We start from the raw sequence: 22,097 nt of genomic DNA on the forward strand, positions 1-22,097 counted from the left end.
AACCTTCCCTTACTTCTGGGTCCCATACGCTCAATAGGCAGGAATGGAATGATTCATATCTCACTCACGAAGGTAATGTTATAGTTGGTGACGCAGCATGTGAAGTGAATTTCTAGTCTGCCCTAGTCTAAGGATGCAAAATTTGCACAAGACACCAGGAGAAATGAATTTGCTGTTCTAAAATCTGGATAAAAACTTGAAGTGACACCTACAGTTCAAAGGTCACATTATTTTCCCATCTCATATGCCATTTGTGACATGAACTAAGCTCTTCAATGAGACCTCCATCGATCTGAGATCTACTCAATGTCTTTTTCTCCCCTCCTGAGGCTTTTATTGGTCTCGCTGATCCTGCTAATACCTGAGCAAAACCTTAATGGCTAATTGATATGCTGTTCTGTTGTTTAGAGCTCCATCAAATGTCTGCAGGGCAAAATGTCAGATTTGGAGCCATTTGTTACACTACTCCCATTAAAGACATCAAAAAATTATCCTCATATACAAATGAGGGAAACCTATTCCTCAGTGTGTCAGGACTTAAGGACATGGGGAATTTAACCCAACAGTATTGTGTAATTAAACAAGTGTGCCCAATATATCTACATGCACATTTTTATTTTTGGGGGGAAAGAAAGGAATTGTGCCTGTTTGACCTGATTTGCCTATACCAGATGTGACAATTTTGCCACCCAGAATTCACAGATTGAAAAGAAGCAATAATATATTGGCTGGCAAGCATAGTTTTAAGCAGGTCTATTCATCCAATTTTCAAACTACAAAACAAACTTCAAACATATTTTAATAAGTGCTGTGATTTAGTTATGATCAGGCGATGGATGACCGATGTTGTGTGTACGTCAAACATACTTTTTGGAATATGGCCAAAACGTTTAACCTTGGTTTCAAGATTTAGCAAAAACACTTGAAATCTTTCAACGCATGTGTGAAAAATTTGTTATTGTCCGATAAACCCAAGGTCGAACTGTTTTGAATTGTCTTTTCAGGAAAATGGGTCGAGTGAGATACGTTGAATGTATTTTTAGTTTCACCATCTAGTATTATTTATTTGCTCTGCTTTCTGCACTGTGAGTGGTGACAAAATGTGACATTAACACTAGTCTATTATCAGCAGCTTGAAAAGCTAGCACCTGAGACTTGTGTATCCTGTGAGACATGTTGTTCAGTTTGAGGTGAAAATGACGTTTGTTTTACATAGTACCTGTGAACAATCCTTTAAGTGAGGAATTAATCACAATCCATCCATCCACTTTCCGAACCGCTTATGTCTTCTGTTAAGTATTCGTCAAATGTCATTTGTTAAATTTGATTAGACCTTACTGAATGCATGAGGTGACTATTGATACAAGATGTACTTGTCTGTTCGTCACAGTTAGTAAAACTGTGGATAGCCTGCAAATCGACATGCAAATGCTGTGGGAGTGTCAAAAGAAAAAAGTTGGGGCAATAATTTGCCTTGCAAAGTACACCCATCTGCCCTTTCAGTGGCTCATTGGCTCCCGAGATCATGGTACAATCTGAACTGGAATTATTTGGTTAATTGACCTTCTGCGTGCATACATTACAATAAATTAATTTGGGTCAGGCATGCAACATTAGGAACAAAGCGGAGAATATTAGCTCTTTAATATTCAGCTGTCGGTTTATTGTACCGTGCCTATGACCTAAGTATGTGTGCCATTTTGTTATTACTATGCATCGCTTCAGTGTAGTACATGCTCAGAGTGAGGTACACAAAACCTCACTATTTGCTCTCTAAAGCAATTTTCTCACCTACCTTACCTACCACCTATCAGTTGTTCCAATCTCCATAAGTGACCTTGGTATTTCAGTGAAGGTGTCCATATTGCGTGTGTCTACAGCAGGCCCATGTGGCCCCTCACATGTCTCACGGCTGCCTGATGGACAACCATTAACCCGCAGTGAAGGGGTTGACGAATATTTATGTCTGCCTGTCAGCAGTGACATGACACCCTCTGGAGATGAATAATATGTCTGTCCTACCCCGACTCCCAATTGTTCTGTCCAGTCTGCCGCAAAGTGGTGTATATGTGTGCTCAATATGTGCATGTGTGTTCAGGCCAGGGACATCTTCATAGCCTGAGGTGAGCGGCAGCACTACATCCCTCACTGACATGGCAAACCTGCCTGCAAGAGTCTGTCTCTCCTCAGTTATGTTTGCCACCTCTCAATTACTTTATGTCTGTAAGCAACACTAACAGTTGCAAGTCCATTATGTGCTCGCTCACAAATGTTATGACAATTGTGATTATTATTGGTTAATAAATTGATGTCAAGACTGGTTGGGTGAATTTTTTATTGTGGCCACTTAAATAAGAGAGCACTTTTTTTCTTTTCTTTTTTAACAGATCATGTTTGAAAAATTGTTTAATGTCAACCCCTGTTGGGTGAGCGATTGATGAAATTAAGTAGCCACCAGTCTGCCATTGATTTGTGATCAATCAGAATTTCTTTGTGAGCAGTGATAATTTTGTCGCTGAAAACCTTTCGGCATATTTTTCATCAAAAAAAAATTCTGACAAAAATGAAACGAAAGCTAAAATGCGAAGCATTCATTGAGACGATGATAAAAACTAAATTGACTGATAAATTTATCAATGACACAACACTGTGACGAAAATTCACAAAATCCAATCAGAAGGAGTGAAACGCAGATGGGAGAAAAGAACCACTCAGTAACTGTTCACTGCACTTTATTTATTGTTCAAATATGTTTTTATTTAATGTGCAGCTGTAAGATTAATCTCAGGCAAATATGCACTTTTTTACAAGTCTTAAAACAGCATATTATTGTCAGTTTAGCATGTTTCATTGAAACAAAGTTTAATAAAGACACAGTTGTGTTAAATTTGTCTTATATGTTAAACTAGTTAAAAATAGGTGTGTTAAAATTTTCTGCATAAAAGTTGAAATGGTTGCTGAAGAAAAACATTGACTAAAATTGCTCTTTATTTAAACTAAAATTGCTCTTTATTTTTGTCGACTAAAATTGGGTTAAAACTAAAATACAAACGGATTACTAAATTATAACTAAAACTAAATAACAATTTCTTGTTGAAATTAACACCCTTTGTGACATTTGTTCAAGTATGTCTACTCGTCATGTCGTGATACAAAGAAAGATAGACTTATACAAAGATGCGTCACAGTAAAGTATATCCTGATGATTAGAACGCATTATGCAGTGAGTTGGCTACAGTTAGGAAGAACATACCGATTGTGTATTTTAAATATAAAAACAAAATATATTTTCAGTTTATTGTACAGACCTGTTGTCTTGTGACCAGGGACTACAGATGAAAATTAGCTTCCAGCTTTTTCTGGTCTGTGCAACACATTTGTTGTGCAATGTCCCTGTTTAATAAAAAATAGTTCTTGCAAGTGCATTGGAGCATACATCATCATGGGCACCGCACATACTGTAAATGGACTCAACTGATCAAACCTAAAGAGGATCAAATCGCATCAATACTGTGTCTGCAAAATGCACACCTCAATAAACCGATCACAACACGACATGCGTGAGAAGTAATACCCCTCCATACCATCAGTGGCGATAGTCACTATTCTTCGTTGTTAGAAAAGCCAATTGGAAAAGCTCTTTACGGGGGTGTACCTTAGCATCCCCAAAAGTGCAACCTATCTCTGCTGGGCCTTTTTCAAGGCGAGTAGCAGTCACCAGTTGCATTAGCTTTCCTACCGTCACGTAAAACTTAAGCCGCCGCTGTCTGTCAAGAGGTATCTTTGCTAGTGACATGGCCAATCTTTGACATAATGCTCAGTCTGTCTCTCCAGACCCGAGAAGAGCCTGTCATGCTTCAGCAAGCCGGATAATTATTTCCCTCTTATCCCTCCTTGCCAGGGCCGGTCTTAGTCTTCAATAGGAGTCAGGGACTGCACCACTTCCCATCACCTCTTTCCATCTTCTTTCTTCTCCATCTATCTTCTTCCATTGGTTTCAGTACGCCTCACTCCAAAAAGACGCCAAGACACTCTTTTCATTCAGCCTCTGTTTGTTTGTTTAGTCTATTTTTCTATATCAACCCTATGGATCAACCCTATGGAGAGATTTGCACGGGCATAATAGCTTTTCAGTTTTGTAGCAGTTCATGTTCAAAAGGTAAATGCTCCATAAAGAATGTGTGGAAGGAGCATCTTTATTACATAGCCTGCATTGCTCGTTTTAATCTCCTTCACTTATGCAAAGGCATGAACATTTACACTTGATTTCATTCAAGCAATCTCATCACATTTTCCAATGCCTAAAGTCAGAAACCTGCATCAGGGCATGCTATTGCTCATTTATAGGACAGGCTTTGCATGTCCTACAATTGTGTTTTTAATTTTATTATAGAGATCTGAATTTTATTAAGGAGATCTGGACATGTATGCAATTTAGTTTAGTTATAGGGTACGGTATATTGGGCCAAACCTTTCTGGTTAAACTGCAACTACTAAATCGCTGGCATCAAGCTGAACCTTTGTACCTCCAAAATAGTCACTTTTCAGGAGACCCCACAAAACATTATATTTGTTCAACCATAAACAATGCATCATCAAAGGGAGCAAGCCATTTTCAACACTTCTAATTGGTCAATAATTTGGTAAAATAACACCCGCATGTGTGGGGTGACAAAGGGTATAGATTTTTGAAAAACGTTTACCAAATTGTGATTTATAAGGTTTCACCTTTTCAGTATGACAATGAGCCTAAGCATATGTTATAATCTAAAACAATATGTCACATTAAATTCAATCTTATATAGCAAATGATTGGCAATAGTGAGTGGTATTAGAGGGGATGCATGTTGGAGCGGGTCGTTCTCTCTGTGTTCCTTTTGTGCTGCTGCTTAACAAATGATGAGCTGCCATCACAGATGTTTACAACAATTTGTCTTATTTTAAGATTAGTGACAAAGCTGTTGAGATGCACATGCAGCTTCATTTGAATTCTAACTATGCTAGGTGTAGAAATGATCGCTTTTCTTTTTGTGTCTACTACACGTGTCTTGTGGCCGGTATCACATTCTCAATAGTTTGCCTATCATTTCAGTATGTGTGATGAGATTACACCCTTGCAGAAATTCAAGCATGCTAAATCTCAGTGGATTAAATGTATATTCTGTACAGCAGTAATCATTTAATAATAATAAAAATCATAGCCTTGTCATCCATTAACGTCTTGTTGTATTTGTTGCAGAATTTGTTAATGGCCTTTATAACATATGTCAGTAAGAAATGTGATGGAGAGAAAACATTTGTTCTAGCAAAGTTGGCATTTTCTTTCCATCTTTACTCCCTTCCTCAGTAAACCCGGGTCTGCATCCGTGAAGTAAATTACTATTTGATAAAATTGTGGGTAAAATTTGCCTTGATCTTTAAAACTCACTAAGCGAATTGACTCCATAATGGACTGTAACACTGTAATCGCTGCTCAGTAACACCGGCAGTCCTGTTATTCCAAGAAGTGTGATTACAGACATCAGGCCTGCCTTAGTTTGGAAGTTGTGCATATTAACCTGTGGTTGCAGGGCATAGAGTGGTGATCGAAAACAAATAAACAAGGCCTGCCAGAGCACGTGGTAACAGTACAGGCTGTCTGCTGAAGATAAGACTGAACAATGGCCCCCTAATAGGCCACTGAGGGACACATACCCATCTCCAGCCTGGTCTTTTTCTAACCCTATCTCCTTTCTGGTAACAAAGGAAACACGATGCTCTCCCTATTCGTCCCTTCCTGAGGAGAGATTAAGAGTGCTTAACCAGGGATATGGGCATGAAAATGTGTATCTGACTGATAATTCAGCAACGCTTGCACAACTCTTGAAAGAAGCCTGGCAGAATGAGAAGGAACACAATGCTTCTGTTCCGCCCTTGGGTTGAATCTTGAGGGGGAGAAGTACACACACTTTCCCCCTCTATTAGTCTATGGATGTAATTTGTTGACTCACAAAAAAAGTGTTCATGTTTCATTTCTAAAGGTCATACAGATGATCACAGATTATTAATACAAATACACTGCTTGACCTCGTACAAATTGTCTTTTGACCCATATTGGCTTGAATGGGTATTATGTAGGAATGGAAGAGTACCGATACCTGGCCTTATTTCAAGGTATCAGTACTTGTAGTGGCGACCGATACCAGTATTGTTCAACCTCTTGTGACTGTTTTTCGATCAGGAACTAAAAATTAGAAAAATAGAAGAAAAAAAAATATTTCATGCTTTTTTTATTATAATTTTTTTTAGGAAAAATATTGGCTATATAGGTCTTTTTTTTTTTCATTATCTGTCATTATTTTTGGGGGAGAAACTTTATGTATCAAAAGTACTAATGGTCTCGGTGACTACTCAATAGATTTGTACTCCTGGTATCGGTCTGACAAAAAGTAGTGTTGAGCATCCCTAGCATTGTCTTTCTGGTGAGTTTGTTTAACTTGTAGTAACCCTTTTTATCCAGTTTGACTTAAATATGCCTTGGCAGGTTTCAGAATGCCGACAGCAATGATCATATCTAGTAAAATTTGAATAATTTCTCATGGCACCCAGGTAGGGTAGCAAGCAATGTTCTCATGCTGTATAACATTGCCTGAAAAAGATCGCCTAAAAAGAGCGAGTTGGCACATTATATGTGATTGTTCACGTGCTGAGCTTTGATGACAAAAATCCTCCCCACTGCCAAATATGCTCACCAGTTTCTGTGAGTTCCTGAGTTTGATGTTTGATACAGATTGGCACTATTTCATATCTTAAGGTAAGAATTTTGAGAACTGGCATAGAGCAGGGCAAAACTTCTGATTGGAGTGGCTGTCACATCGTGAAGATTAGCCTTAAATTCCTATCAACGCTTGACAGTTTCCACTGTGGCATTGTAACCCGGAAAGCCTTAGGCTTTTTCTACAATACTAAATTGGCCACTGGTACACGATTTTCAATAGAAAATGTGTCAGTTATTTATTTATTTTACTTTCCAACATTATACACCAAAAACCTTGCGCTAGTCACACACCAGTCACTTCCAATGACATTCAAATTATTATTATTATTATTATTATTCAAATTATTCTTTATTTGGGACTCTCTTACTATTTTACTTTAAATGGTTCATTTACTATTCATTAAGAGAAAATTATCTCCCACAGACTGTGCTTGTGTACCGCACGTAATAAGAAAACACAAACTTTGCAAAAAGTCTTTGGCACATACGCATTGTTATAGACAGCACTTACCACTGTGCCAAGCAACATAAATCTTTTCTTATGTATCATTTATATACATGGATGTCAATAGGAGACACATGAATGGAAGAAATATTGTTCTTCCCAAACGAGACAGGGTTGAAAAATGGGTTGCAAACACCAAGAGAGCAGAACCTTGCCTAGTGAGGTAATCAAAAAGGCTTCTGAATCTATGCTGCCCCCTAGTGGGAGCCAGTTAGTTTATTGGGGTAGTATAATACATCTGGTATTAGTATTTGTTTTAACTGGTGCTCATCATGGGATTGTACATTACATACAGACTGCTATTTTCAAACACTGGCTGGGTAAAGTTTAATTGTAATGGCAGCAGTATTGACCTTACACCCCTGCTATAAATTGTTTGCTCAGTACGGTTATGAAGTGCACATATGCAGACATACTTATAAATATGTTCACATACAACAAACGGATTGTCAAAGGAATTTAAGATTAACCCTCATCATGTCACACATAATTGCATGAATTGTCCTTTTTCTTCACTGTCTTCCACCAATTAAGTGTATATTAACAGCAGACATCAAGCAAGTTTTTTTGTCTTTTGTTTGCACTTCCCATAGTGAGTCTAAAGTACGCTAAGTGTTCCTGTGAGAGAGTGTAGCAAGCAAGACTTTTACATAAATCTGATGGTGATGAACAGCATAAGAATAGAATAAAAAGGTACCCAGTCTAGTTTGTATTTGTATGTTATTGTTATTTTACATTTTCTATTCTTTAAATCATATATATATATATATATATTTTTTCTTAAGAGCTCAGTATTGTTCATTCGGAAATTTCATCATCATTGCTCTTTTATTATTATTATTTTTTTTTTATATATATATATTTTTTTTTTGTGTGTGTGTGTGTGTGTGGGTGAGTATGTGTATGTGCGTGCGTGCGTGCGTGCGTGTATTTGTTAGCTCACCAGAAAACCTATTAGAAAAAATCTCATACCGTTCACCTAAACCGAACACCAGGAGACCCGAGGGGACCAAAGAAAACCAAGGAAGGTGAAATCCAGCACCGACCAGACACCCCCCACCAGAACTCCTCCCCAGCCCAAGAAACATCCAGACCCCAACAAATCCAAAAAACATAAAATCAGGGAGGCCTCAAGAGACCAAAGGAGAGACCGAGAAAAGGAAGGAAGGACAGACGAAGCCGCGTGAGATCCGCAGACACCAGCCTCCACCGATTCAATAACCTGAGGAGGAAACAGATTGTGTCTGAGTTTCGGTAGATGCTGGTGTGGTGGATCTGGCATGCATGAAAATCTCCACCAAAGAGGGGAGCCGTCGACCCCCGCCGGAACAGAGCAAGCGCAACACCTCAGGGCCCCCCAGGCCGCGGCAGCGCCAAAGGACGACCCCCGGGCCCCGCCAGGGCCACCGGCCGGAGAGCAAACCCAGGAGCAGGAGCGCCCCCCGCCCCAACACGGCCCGCGCCCCCGGCCCAACGCAGCAGGACGGGGCACTGCAGGCCCACCAGGCACCCCACCGGCCCCCAACCCCAGCACCCCCCACGACCCCCCGCCCCCCATCCACCCCCGCCACCCACCCCAACCCAGCCCCAGCCGCCCCCACGTCCCCAATCCCCCAGACACCCCCACCCCCAGCACCCCCCCACCCCGCAACCCCCACCACCGCCCCCCCCCCCCCCCTCGACCCCACCCCGACCAACCGGCAGCCCCCCAACCCCCAGCCCCCGGGGACCACCCGCACCTAGGCACCGGCGCCGAAGAGGGGCCGGACAGCGGAGCGGAGAGGGCAGCCGCGCCCACCCCACCCCCCGCCGTGTGGAAGGACGGAACACCGGGGGCAGTAGGGGGAGATGGGGGCACCGGAGGGCGGCCGACACCCCCGAACCCCAGGCCCAGCGGGGGAAGGCCCCGGTCGTCACCCCAGCGTTCTTTGTGAAAATTAACCCCGCCAGCTCGCCGACTGGCGAACTCTACCCCTAAACCGTGAATGTGACCCCACCCAGTGTATATACAAGTGTGTGTGTGTGGTGCATTAAAATTAGGAGCAGGTGAACCGGAGCCGATGGAAATGATATTCCCACGCTCCGATCCACCCGCCACCCAAGCATGTTACTGAGTGTATGTGGTGCATTAAAAAAAATAGATAGGGCGGGGGGGGGGGGGGGTGCGGGGACACGGACAGGGGACCGCAGCACTGCTCTATACTGCGGCCCCCAACCGATGGCACCCCCACAAGCCCCCCCCCCCACAAGTTGTGTGGTGTATTAAAATTGGAGGGGAGTTGTAGGGTGAAGACGGTGTTTCCACCCTACCCCACCCCCCAAAGTGTGTTATGTGCCCTATATGTCTATAAAAGTGTATTGTGCAAACCTAGTGTAGTGAGTTAAGAGGAGTGACCAGCGGGGCCCTCCCCAACCGGGCGGGGGCAGGAGGCGCACCGGCCCACCAAGCCCCCACCCACCCCACCAGGACCCCGGCGGGCATATGGGACCCGTCCGGCGGGGCGATAGGGCTCGCCCCCCGGATACTGGGTCCCGCCCGAATAAATCATATATTATATTAAAATACATTTTGAACATATAGGGCCACGTTTAATTTGAAGATATGTTGTATGTTACATTGAAGCAGGCTTCCACAGCTCTATGGTCCATGTGCACAATATGTGCAGACATGACATGTTGCAGTGTTCTCCCTACAAAGTATAAAACACATGAAATTATTTTTGAACCACCAGAATATTTTTTTTCTTTTTAGCCGTGTACTTGCCTTTATTTCTTCTTTTTCTATTGCTGACATATTGATTGGTGCCATGTTGGCATCTGGCATATATTATACAATATGCCTTATTGGCTTCCTTATTGTGTCTGAACCAGGCAAACTTGTCCAGCCACTTTGACTCTAAACCACTTGGCTGATGTTTTGAGGAACACATCACTTTTTCTGATGTTACTAATGTTGGCTTTGCATCAATATAACATTACTCCACCTAAGCTGAATGCCCTCCCTTCACCATATCCTGCTCTGAACCCTTACCTTCACTGATCCACTCCATTTTAGGAGGCTTACTTTCATACATAACACACAAAAAAACATATCTCATAGTTAGTGATATAATATTTACCTGTTTGAAAATCCACAAAGTCGTCTGACACATTTGCAGTTGGAAAGTAGGTCTGCCATGTCAGAGATTTTAGAGCCAGAAGCAGCACCAAATTATGTGCGTCCCTCCAAATATATATATACAATCTATATACAAGAAAAGCCCCACACAAAAACCCTGTAGTGTCACACTTTTTTATACTATAGCCATCTCACTTCCCCCCCCCAATGTTTCCAGTCCCTTTGCTTAATAGCCATGAGGTTGTTGTTTGCCCATTTTCTCGACATGCTGCCGCCTCTCTCTCTCTCTCTCTGTGCAGACTCTGTCCTGATCCATGCTGTTTACAAGGAGATTCATTTGGACAGCATGTAAAGGACAATGCCTTGACTGTCACTCTATTAGCTATCCCAAGTCCTTGATCTTCTCTCCAGTAAACATCATTACCACACGCTGAATGCACACACATCGCATCAGGCAAACACAAGCACACACGCACATGAGAGACACTTACAAGCTATTCGTCCAAATCGGCACGAGCAGATTAGCAGTGATTATAAACGAGCATAGAGGATTAATCCTGTGTGTTCTGTCTACTTTTCCAGTCAGCTAGCCAGGCTAATTATCAAGTAGGAGATCGTTTGTGTAATCGCACACTTAGACACACAAACACAGGTGCTAAGCTTCCTTTCTTTGTTTGTTCAATATATCGCTTTTTGCTGGTTTTATTTTCCAAGCAAAATGAACTCTACTGTTTTCTTGTCAAGACAGCGACATCAGAGGTTGGATGCCACATTGCAAAATGCATTTGTGTCCTCTTGATAGCTGTTGAGGAAATGTCGATACCAAGGTCACAATTGAAGTTGTACATTTCCGTCTTTGTTTAACTAGCATAGCTAGTAAAAGTACTCACACATCGTAGTTAAGGGATACTTGACTCATTTTCAGCAGTAAGAAGTTAATATTTTGTCTAGGGCTAGAAAACTTGTACTGTAGTTTGGATTTGAAAACACAGTATATGTTTTGTGATGCTAGTGCTGAAACCAGCTCAGTGGTCTAGTGGTAGAGTGTCCTTCCTGATTCTGGGAGGTTGTGGGTTCAGAAAAAAATTGTGATGATGTATCCTGCACTGGTTTTACAGTAAAAAATAAAAATAGAAGGCAAGATGGGTTTTATTCTAAAAATACTCAGGTGTTCACTGGCATGGTGACTTTAAATATAACACTTTGGGACGTACAATATTCAAGAAATGTGTACCTTTTTGTGAACCTTGTTTGTATATAATATTTTGTTCTAGCTAATTCTAGAAAGTATAGCGTACAAAGCCTCTGAGTTTTCATCTTTTACATCTCAGGTTGAGGCCATCCTCGTCAACATCTTTGGAGGGATCGTCAACTGTGCTATTATTGCCAACGGTATCACCAAGGCCTGTCGAGAGCTGGAACTCAAGGTGCCCCTGGTGGTCAGGCTTGAAGGTAGGAAATTGCTAACCTGGCAATAGCCAGATAGATAATGTGAATCACTCAAAGGAGTTCTCCACAATATCAATCAGAGACTGCTCCAATATGATCTGCTCGGTGAAGGCGGGACGTTCAGTATAATACTTTGAGCTGATTGGGCGATGCGGCAACTTGTGCACGCCTACCAAACTTGTATTTTGAGCAATCACGGCAAAAGATGAAAATTTGTTTTTTGGAGGTTTAAAAAAAATTACAAACATCTTTACCAGCTAAAAATGCACAAAGCGCTTCTTGCAGTTCTTCTTTCAAATAGGTAGCAATAAGAGAATTAATTGCAGCATCCATGCCTTCATCCACCGGTGTTGCCATGTTTGGTTTGTTTATTTCCCCTGGACTCTGCGCTTCTTATTTTCATCACAGTGGCATGTCCCACCTCCCAAACACAATATTGCTTTGTGATTGGTCTGAATCACCAAGTGTTTCAAAGCAGTGGGTCCATAACCACCTCAATTGTATTGGAAGGCCCTTATTAAGTTTTTCAGATAATAATAACCTTGAAGTCACTCATGTTTCTAGAATCTTTCTCACACCCATTGGATGGCTTGATGGTCTTATTGTTGCTGTGATTTTCTCCCAAGAAACACTTTTTAAATTACCTGTGTTTACATTATATTCCCAGCAGTCACGGAAGCCCTGTTAGCGTGAAACATAATGTGCCATAGAATTTTCCCCACATACACACTGCACAATGCACTGGCATTCACTCCGGACCGTCTCCAAGTTTTCTTACACCCTATTACTGTACGTACAGAATGTGATCAGGTTTTCTTGTGTTTTACTGTGGCCAACTAAGTTTCGCATTCCACACCATGCCTAGTGTGGCATTTTTTTGGACAGTTAAAAAAAATCTGTCCTGACACATTCATTCATTCATGTCCACGGTGCCTGAAACGGTGCTACTGTGACCGGCGAGAACATTCTGTAAAATGAAGCATAATACACCTTTGTATCTGTGTTTCTAGTAAAAATAATAATAAAAAGAAAGTCATTGCTATCAACAAGAGCATAAAACAAAAACTTAAAGAGCACCTATTTTTCACCTTGATTTTACCTTTGAAACCTTTTGTTATTGCTGCTCTATGAGATTATTCATCTTCATTGCATCCCAGTGTCCCTATACGAACAGCAGCACATTTCTCAAATGTGTCACATTCTGCTACACCAGTCATTAGGGGTGGCCAGAATAAGAGTAGAGACACCACTGATAAGATCGCCTTTCAACCTGTGTATGCTAATGTAACCTGTACAGCTGTGTGCACGTGGAGAATGTGAGACAAATAGTGACTCTCAGAAGCTCACCAAATGTGTATAGCATCACTTCCCACTGTGTGTCCTCACACTGTTTGTATGTCAGGGCATGTAAACTGATTCTAGGAGCCATCTGTGCATTAAGGTACTGCAGTGGGGTATTCACATGGCTGCTCAACAAAGAAATGAGAAGAGGACTAATGTGAACAATCACCATCTAAAAAAATATGAACACCTTCCTCTGAGATATCATGGAGGTTTTATAGTGTTGTGCTTCTATCCAAAGTGGGCCTGTAACAAGGCCAGTTGTGTTATGTAAAACTCAAATTAATTTGAGGATTTGTGGGTTGTGGGCCATAAGAGGGGAAGTACCCATCAAATATACATATAATGCATACAGTATATAAGTAAAATTTTGGGAGCTAATTTATTTACAAAAACTGAAACCAAAAACAGTAGAGGCCGGACTTGCCCCCCAAATCCCCGTTCCCTAATCGTGGGTGCATTTGAAAATGAGGTTCGAGTGTGCACTCCTGCACTCCGACCATTCGGAAACGCGTTCAAATGTGCCGTTCAGTTATTCAGAGTGCCACAAAAAAGGAGTGCCGGAGGCCAATGTGTTAGACAGTACTAGGAAAGGAAGCAGTTCAAACATGAGCTGCTGATTGCTTTATAACAGGCTACGTTAGGAAATGAATTGAAGGGTAACGGCTCTCTGCTTCTCCAAACACACAAACTCTTAGTGGTGTTAAGATGTCAGTGAATTTTGAATGCACTCAATGTTGAAGGTACAAAACAAGGCTCTGGCTGTATGAACTTCAACTTCTAACTACTGGAAAGTTTTCCGTTCTAATTTAAAATGGCTTACCTTAATTAGAATCCCACATTGCATTGTGGCTAAAGGTAGAATCCCGGTCGGTTATTTCACCATTTACTGCCGTAAACAGTAATCCTTGCGGCGGATGCAGCATTCTAGCGGCGGGAACAGGGCTACGTTGCAAAATAGTTGCCATTACTACAGTTCTTCTTCATCTTCGGGTTCTTTGTCTTCTACTTGCATTTCTTTTTCTACTTTCTTTTGCCAGTTGGCATTATCTTGTGGTGCATTACCACCACCTACTTTAGTACGCTGCGGTAAATCATTGACTTCATCTTCTTCTGCTGCTGCTGCTGCTTTTTCTTAAGCTTTCGACGTGAATGAGGAGGCGCTATGTTTTAGTGATGTTCTGATGTAAAAGCATTTTGTTTTATTTTTTTAATCTATTTATTTAATTGCTCTTGCCGAGCTGTGTGTTATGAAAATAATGTAAATAAGAGCGGTAAATAAATGTAATTTTTTCAAAATCAAATCAGCTTCTTCTTCTTCAGCTTCTTCTGCTCCTTCGTCATCGTCTTCAGCTTCTTATTATTATGCTTCTTCTACTGCTTCTTCTTTTGCTGATTATACTTTTTCATTTTCTTCTTCAGCTTCTTCTTCTTAAGCTTCAGCTTCTTCAACTTATTATATTCTGCTTCTTCTGTTGCTGTTCTTCTGCATCTTCTACTTCAGCTTCTTCAGTTTTTTCTTCTTCAGCTTCTTCTTCTGCTAATTCTTCTACTTCTTGAGTTTATTCTTCTTCTGCTCACCGTTCACTCAGGATGGGTCGAATGCGGAGAACAAATGTTGCCCCACTTAGGTGGGTGTGAATCAGTTACTTTTATCTTTATCTTTTTCTTCTTCTTCGTCTTCTTCTTCTTGCTCTCGATATTAATATAGTCACACCTGAGTATAAATCGTAGGGCCAGCCAAACTATGCGGGGGTTGAGGGCTGACTCATTGTCCGAAAAATACAGTCAGCACTTCTACAAATAGTATTTTAGCGGATAGCATAAATGGAAGATTTTTAAGATTTTTTTTTTACATTTATATTGTACACTTCAAAAGAGAAAAACAGACACTTGTATTCAATTTTCTTCACTTTCTGTAAAGGGCTAGCACATTTGATTAATGATTATTCCTGTTTTGACCATTTTTTGTGTTCCAAATGCATTTTCGTTATAAAGAAAAGTTGTTTTGTTCAACTTAATTCACCTTTTTATAAACACTCTCCTATGATTCTGAATCTGAACACAATCGCCATGGTGTTAACATCTACAGTAGAAAACGCACTAAGTAGACCATTAAACACACACCTCCCAAACCCTATTATCAAAGATGGCTCCCCTCACCCTCAGAAGGTCGCTGCCAACCATGTTTTTTTGGGCCTGGGCCTTATTCACACTTTAACTTTTGGGTTATTACATCTTGGGTTTCAGTCTTGTGGAGAAGATTGGTTAGGAATCAATCAGCTGTGCTTGCTAGACTGGCTGCAGGGCAGTGGGCACAGCCCACAGAATGGATAAACTGGCACACTTTTAATTGAGAATTTGCTTTTAAGTGGCTTGGCATGATTGTATTGGCCCAAGTGTTGTACATTTTCATTTGTGAAGAAGAAGAAGCGGCATGTGGTTATGATACAGGCAGAGTTGAAGGAGAGAATTAAACGAGTTGCATGAGGCCATTTTGTAGGATGGAAGCATCGAACTAAACATCCTTTGATCACTTACTGCAGGAGAGGTCCGAGAATTTACATGTGCACACACTCATGCTTAAGTGAATAGAACTCCCGTGCGCTCTTTGGTTACACTTTGAAGAAAACCTAAAAACTTAAAATAGCCCTTAAGGCTCAGTAACAAAGGTAAAGGCTTGGCTTAGCTGCGGTCCTGGCCTATTAATTTCCCCCTTTGTCCCATAACCGCCTGTCAAACAAGAAAATTGCTTTCTCCTTGGAAAGTGATTTGGCTTTATTTGTCTTTTTTAAAGTTAGGGGTCCTTTTTTTCTATAAGTTTAAATCAATTCCATCATATCTGCACCATTATTTGGTGCAGTACATGCACCTCACTCTACTCACATGCAATGCAAAACAATTTAGGAAAAAATGCTTTAACATAAGGAATCATTGCCTTCTTCTGTTTAAGCTGTAAACTTGGCTTTCAATTACTTGCCATTCTAATGTGCTTAACAGTGTTTATGTCATCAACAAATGTCCAAACAATATTAGCGACATAAAAACTGCTTACTGACTGGCAGCACATCAAAAGAAAAACTATTTGTGCTTCTCACAAGTATCGAGAGTGCATTTTGATGAGCACATTTGATGTTTGGCTCACGGGATGGTGATAGGAGGAGCACATTTCAAAAAAATTTGGATGCAAAGAGCAAACTCATGCTGCTTGCTACTGATAATTATGAGGATTAACACAAGTATGATGACATCGGGTGATGAAAGTGTTTGGAGAAGTAGATCTCAGTAATAGTATAGCAATATAGTCAGCTAATATTTTGACATGTCAAAACCAAGCAACACTTACCGTAAGTGAGAACCTCTAAAGTTAAACGTGTGATGAATACAATTCGAGATTCAACCATAGTTTTCAGGTGTTTTCAAATGTTTGCTTTTTGCAGCGCTTATTCCTCAAACCTCAGTTTAGATTATCAATGTAATTCTGCACATTTTGCTTGTTCTTTTGGTGGCTAATTTATGCCACTTATTCAAAAAGAAGAAATAAATTCACCAAGGGGTGTTCAAAGAAGAAAAATATAAACAGTGATTTGTGTGAAAAGAGCAGATTAATTTGAAAAGTAGTCAGACTCCAGCCAAGTGTGTCTTGATCCTTTTGTCTAGAGGAATGTTGTAATTATTTTACAATGCTTAACATTGTTTTACCATTTAGTGACTAAAAATAATGTTAAAATATGTCATTTCAGTGCATCTGGAAATATGAATCAGCTTTCGATTACGCTTTTGGCATGCATCTTGAATGAGCTCTTGTTTTTTTCCCGTTTCAGTATTGAACAGTCGTTAACTTATGTTTAACTTTTCACATAGTGTAAAATGGTACTTAAAACAGATCAATGGTTTTACGATGACAATAATTGGACATATTATTGTCCTCAACTCATTTGCTCCCAAAAACGTATAAAACGTTCTATTTTAAATATTGCCATTGTCCCAAAAACATTTATACATTTGTTTTTATACGTATGTTTGTTTGTTTTAAATGCTAGAGCATACAGAAAGCTTTGATGCAGTCTCTGAACTGAAGAGGTCGCTTGAAGCAATGGTACTTATTACAAAAAAATGGCCAGCAGGTGGCAGCAGAGTATAAGAGATCAAGATATTTCCCAGTGTTTTCAACAGGTTTGTTAATAATGATTAAATTTAGCTATATTCTAATGCTAATTGCTGCAAAATGTAAACAGATATAAATATGTTGTTGTTTTTCCCTAATGAAAGAAGAGACTCTAAGGCTACGTTCACACTTTGGGAGGCTCACACTTAATGCTCAATTCCGATTTTTGGGGTGAAATCTGATTTTTTTTTAGTTAGCGTTCACATTACTTATTAATTGCAACCTCAGTGTGTCTGTTGTGTGGACTTAATGCGTCCACAAAGGGACCTGCATGCGCAGAAGAAGATACGTCATTCACAACGCTGTGTTTGCGGAAGGAAATACGTATGGTCCAGCATGTCAATTCGTCGTCGGGGCTCACATTTTTACCATCTCATATATACAGAGTGATGCAGGAGGAGGTAGAAATAATATTTTGTGAAAATGAGGCGAGCCTGTTCAAATGCCTCATCTCAAGGAGAGACCTCTCCTGTTTTTTTTCTCCCTAACAATGACGTTACGTCATTGCCGCGCGTAATAAATGAGCCGTCTGCGTGGCTAAATTACTAATATCACCACCACAAATGTCATCTTTATACCTCATGTTTCAAGTGGGATTAAATTAAAGTCAAATATAAAGTCACAACTGTTACTCGAAACAACTTTGCCGATTCACGTACGTCTCCCGTGCATACTTCGCTATATCGTCGAGCATAAATCAAGCTTAATGCCCCGCCCGCACAGAGTGCATATTGGACTTTTGATGATGTTGAGGTCGGATATATGCGACGTTCCCGTATGCCCGTTCAAACTGCGGTTGTGTTGCAAAAATTTGGATACGTATCCGATCTAGGACCATATATGAAAGTGACCCATGTAAAAATCGGAATTGAGCCATTCAGACTGACATAAAAAAGTCAATACCGGTCACATTTGGGCAAAATAAATCTGATCTGGGTCGCATTTGCCAGCAGTGTGAATTAAGCCTAATCTTTCTTTTTTTTATAGCAATAGAACACAATATTCTGGGGACCTTGCAAAATCAGTCAAAATCCAGTAAAAGAGCCGGAGCGAATGGGGTTGCTTCAGTGAAAATGGCTGGGAGTGAATGAGTTAATTTTGCGAGACCATTCATTTTAAAATATAAACAAATGAAGATCAACAAGCATCAAGGACTGTGTTCAACCTTAATGGGTCCATGCAAGTGTTTTTACTTGTAGTGACAGAATAATGAAATATCAGTTGTCATAATTAAAACATCATGAACTTACTGTCCCTGTTTAAGTCATGTATTTTGTACAAAACAATTAGTTGTCCAGTCTTGGCATATCAATACTTGGTTAGTTTTTTAGCATAAGGTTACTTTTTTTTCACAAGGCCTTTTCAGTAGACTGAAAGTAAATCGCAAAGAGGACAAAACCTTGATTTGAATGGCAATCTAGTGATTGCTGCTTGCCATTCATGTTTAACGTTTTCTGAGAACTAAATGCTGCACTTCACTTGTATATCACTTTCTTTGAATAAAGTTATGGCTATTTCTGCTCAAATTAAACACACTTGAATGCAACAAATTAATCATTAGTGCAATAACAAATTAAAACCCCAGTGTTATATTGATCTTCTGGTGCACAGCCAATCATCATCGCCTGTAATAAACTCAATCTTGTATAACAGTGGAATGATATTGAGACAGTTAAAAAAAAATAATAATAATAAAAAATACAACCCACCTGCAGACAATAACCCTGACTACAATCCCACTCACCAATTAAAAATTAACATTTATTTTTTTCCTAAATGCACATTTTAAATGATAGTTGCATGAAATGTATTCAAATATGCAGTAAACGGTGAATAACGAATGATCAAATGTGAATAAAGCCCAACATCAGTTTTAAGGGGATTCTATTACAAATCAGAAATAAATAAAAAGGAATATTAGGCTGCTCTAAAAAGCAGAAAAACAGACGACAATTTAGTTTTCAATGAACCTAAAATGCACGTTATTGGAATGTGGGAGAAAGGTCAGAGCCTGGAGACAAACCCCCAACCTCAAAACTCTAGCCACTCAAACATTGATTGTATAAACCGCAACATGCATGAGAATTTCATATTCGGTTCTATAATGACTCACTCTCCATTGCATCATGAAACTACATTGTTTCCTCCTCATCAGTTCTAAGCCTTTGTAATTTCACCTCCTTACAGCAGAATACGGCACACAATTAAGAGCTTCCGCGTCAACAAAACTCTTCTGCACCATCTTTGGCACAGCCCCAAACCTTATTATCCCATTGAAAAATGGCGGCCTGTAATGGGCTCCCACATTAAAGTGACATTCTCACAATAGTCTAGTAAGCTTGCTAATTACAGAGGAGACGCAACAGAAAACTGTTGTGAAGTGGCAATCTATCACAAGGGCAACTGCTCTGTCTTGTATTGTCGTGGCTCAAACGCTGGGTTTGTATAGATTTGAGATTCTTGGGAAAAAAAAGAAAGCTGTATCATTGTATAATACTCATACAATCATCAGTCATTCATATATGTGTTCTGTCGTTGAGTCCATGAATGTGTGGGCCCATCCAAGATGATAGTCGGTCTCCAGCAGCACCTAGTGGCTGCAGGTGAACACACACCCGTCTATTTTAGTCACGTAATACACACACACAGAAGGGTTTCATCCAGTTCAGTTCCGTTCTTGCCTTTGCTGCTGCCAGCTCACACTCAAACACACGTTTACAAAATAGCGGGTGTGTTCTGTTCTCACACAGATGTGGCTGTAAGTAAACAGTACACACTTCATCAATATTTATTGGATAGAGAAATAGCAGTGCTGTGTTGATTTATTTTATCTCACTACTGTATGTAGTTGTAGTAGACATTGGTCTATAATAAAATACAGTATGTAATGAATTATAGATTTATGTTTATTATTTATTTATATATGACTCACTTGTTTGTCTCGTGTTGTTTTTTATAGTACAAAATTGGTTTTAATGACCGACACGATTTGTGCCATCTGTGCAAAGTCAATCCCATTCATGTTCACAATTCAATCGGTTGAATTCTGACGACAATCTCCCTCAGTAAGAGTGACAACATATCTTGCTTCCTTATGTGGATGCAAAAAAATTTACCGTCTTCCTGTTTGTTTCCAAGGACTCTTCCTGCTTTTGTACTAATTAATTACAGTGCAGAATTGATTGTTTGCAGTGCACAGTGTTTGGAATGACTTCTTATCCGGCTGGACAAAAGAGATGAAATATTAGGCGTTAAGTGGCACTGGTAATGTAATTCCTGACAAAAGCCCTATTGATCAGGCTGGCGGGGTCTCGCAAGCATTCTCGCACACACACACACACACAGCTTTGGTTACATCATGTGAAACCTGCTCGTGTTTGCTGAAAGGGAAAGCAGAGGAAGTTATTGTCACCTTACACATAGAAGGGAAGTTCAAATAAAATCTTTGCAAAGAGTTTTCCTGTTGTTCTAGATTAAAATAATCTCTTCCACTGTTCGACCAGCATGACAATTAAACATGCAGGCAATATTTTTGTGTTTTTTTTATGTTCTTAGTTGTCATACTTACATACTGTAAAATAATGTTTAAATAATAAAACACCCTTTACTTTAACGAAACCACAACGTCATGACAAACATCTGTTTGATTTTTTAACTTTATCTTATTCATCATCAAGTTAACCAATGTACACAACGAAACACTTTGCTTTGCCTTAAATGTTGTAAATATGACTCACAAACATGTGTTCATTTTTCTCTTCTCACATTCTAACAACTTGTTAAATCTGGTCCATTTTTAGAATTTGTGTGGCAACAGGTCACCAATAGAGCTGTCAAAATTAACCGAGTAATTGATTCAATTTAATCAACAACTATTTTAATAATCGAGTAATTATTTGGAGCCATTTTAAAAAAATTTAAATTGTCCAAATTCTCTGATTTCAGCATATCAACAATAATTGTTCACTGATTTCTCTAGTCCTTCATGAAAGAAGACTCGATTATCGTCTGTGTTTAATCCAAATAAGACATTTGCAAATATATTTTTTACTTTGGAAAACTGACCAAATGGGTAACATAGTGTACAACATCAATACACCCCAACCCCCCACCCCCTTTTTTTTATCACTATATGAACACAAAGTACGAAATAACACCAATCACTGATTAATAAACAGTAATCAGGTGGGAATTTTTTTTTTAATACACTTAAATGCAAAATTAAAATAATCTGATTAGTCGATTAATCGATTGAATAATCTATAGATTAATCGAGACTAAAAATATTAAATAGTGACAGAACTAGTCACCACATTCCCCCCAATTTTTCCGCAAATCCTTCAAGTCCTTATTTTTAAGTGATTCATTTTGATGGTAAATGATTAATAGACGTTTTTGTTCCTCTTAACTCATTTGCATTTTAAATGTTTTAAGTGTCCCAAAGATGTAAACTGCAAAGAACGGTTGAAGAGTGAATGAGTTAAGTGTTTGGATTATTTCATTAAATGTGTTTTGCTTAGAGTATGTATTTAATTTGTATTATTTTTTGTTCACTTGTAAAAATGAAATTCTTAAAGGCCTACAACATAATTCCAACAATGAATGTGTATTAATAGTTGAGTGAAGCACTATGATCAGATGACAGTACGCAAAACAACATATATTTTTTGTCAGTGTGCTACATGAACGTCTCGGCATAGTAGCATCAGGGCAGTTTTTTTCTCGATTTAACCTTTGTGCAGTTTGGCCTCTATCATAT

At 39.5% G+C, this 22,097-nt stretch overlaps 1 protein-coding gene across 1 annotated transcript in view; it reads left to right on the forward strand.

Moving 5' to 3' along the window:
* The window catches only part of suclg2 (succinate-CoA ligase GDP-forming subunit beta), a 78,702-nt gene that overhangs the window by 53,990 nt on the left and 2,615 nt on the right, over positions 1-22,097 (forward strand). The window contains exon 10 of the mRNA XM_086088115.1: positions 11,712-11,832. Coding sequence (XP_085944241.1) covers positions 11,712-11,832 — 121 coding nt within the window. The remainder of the gene's footprint in view (positions 1-11,711; positions 11,833-22,097) is intronic.

This window comes from Leptonotus elevatus, chromosome 10 (genome assembly GCF_054856555.1).
Source record: "Leptonotus elevatus isolate MCC_2025b chromosome 10, RoL_Lele_1.0, whole genome shotgun sequence".
NCBI lineage: Eukaryota > Metazoa > Chordata > Actinopteri > Syngnathiformes > Syngnathidae > Leptonotus > Leptonotus elevatus.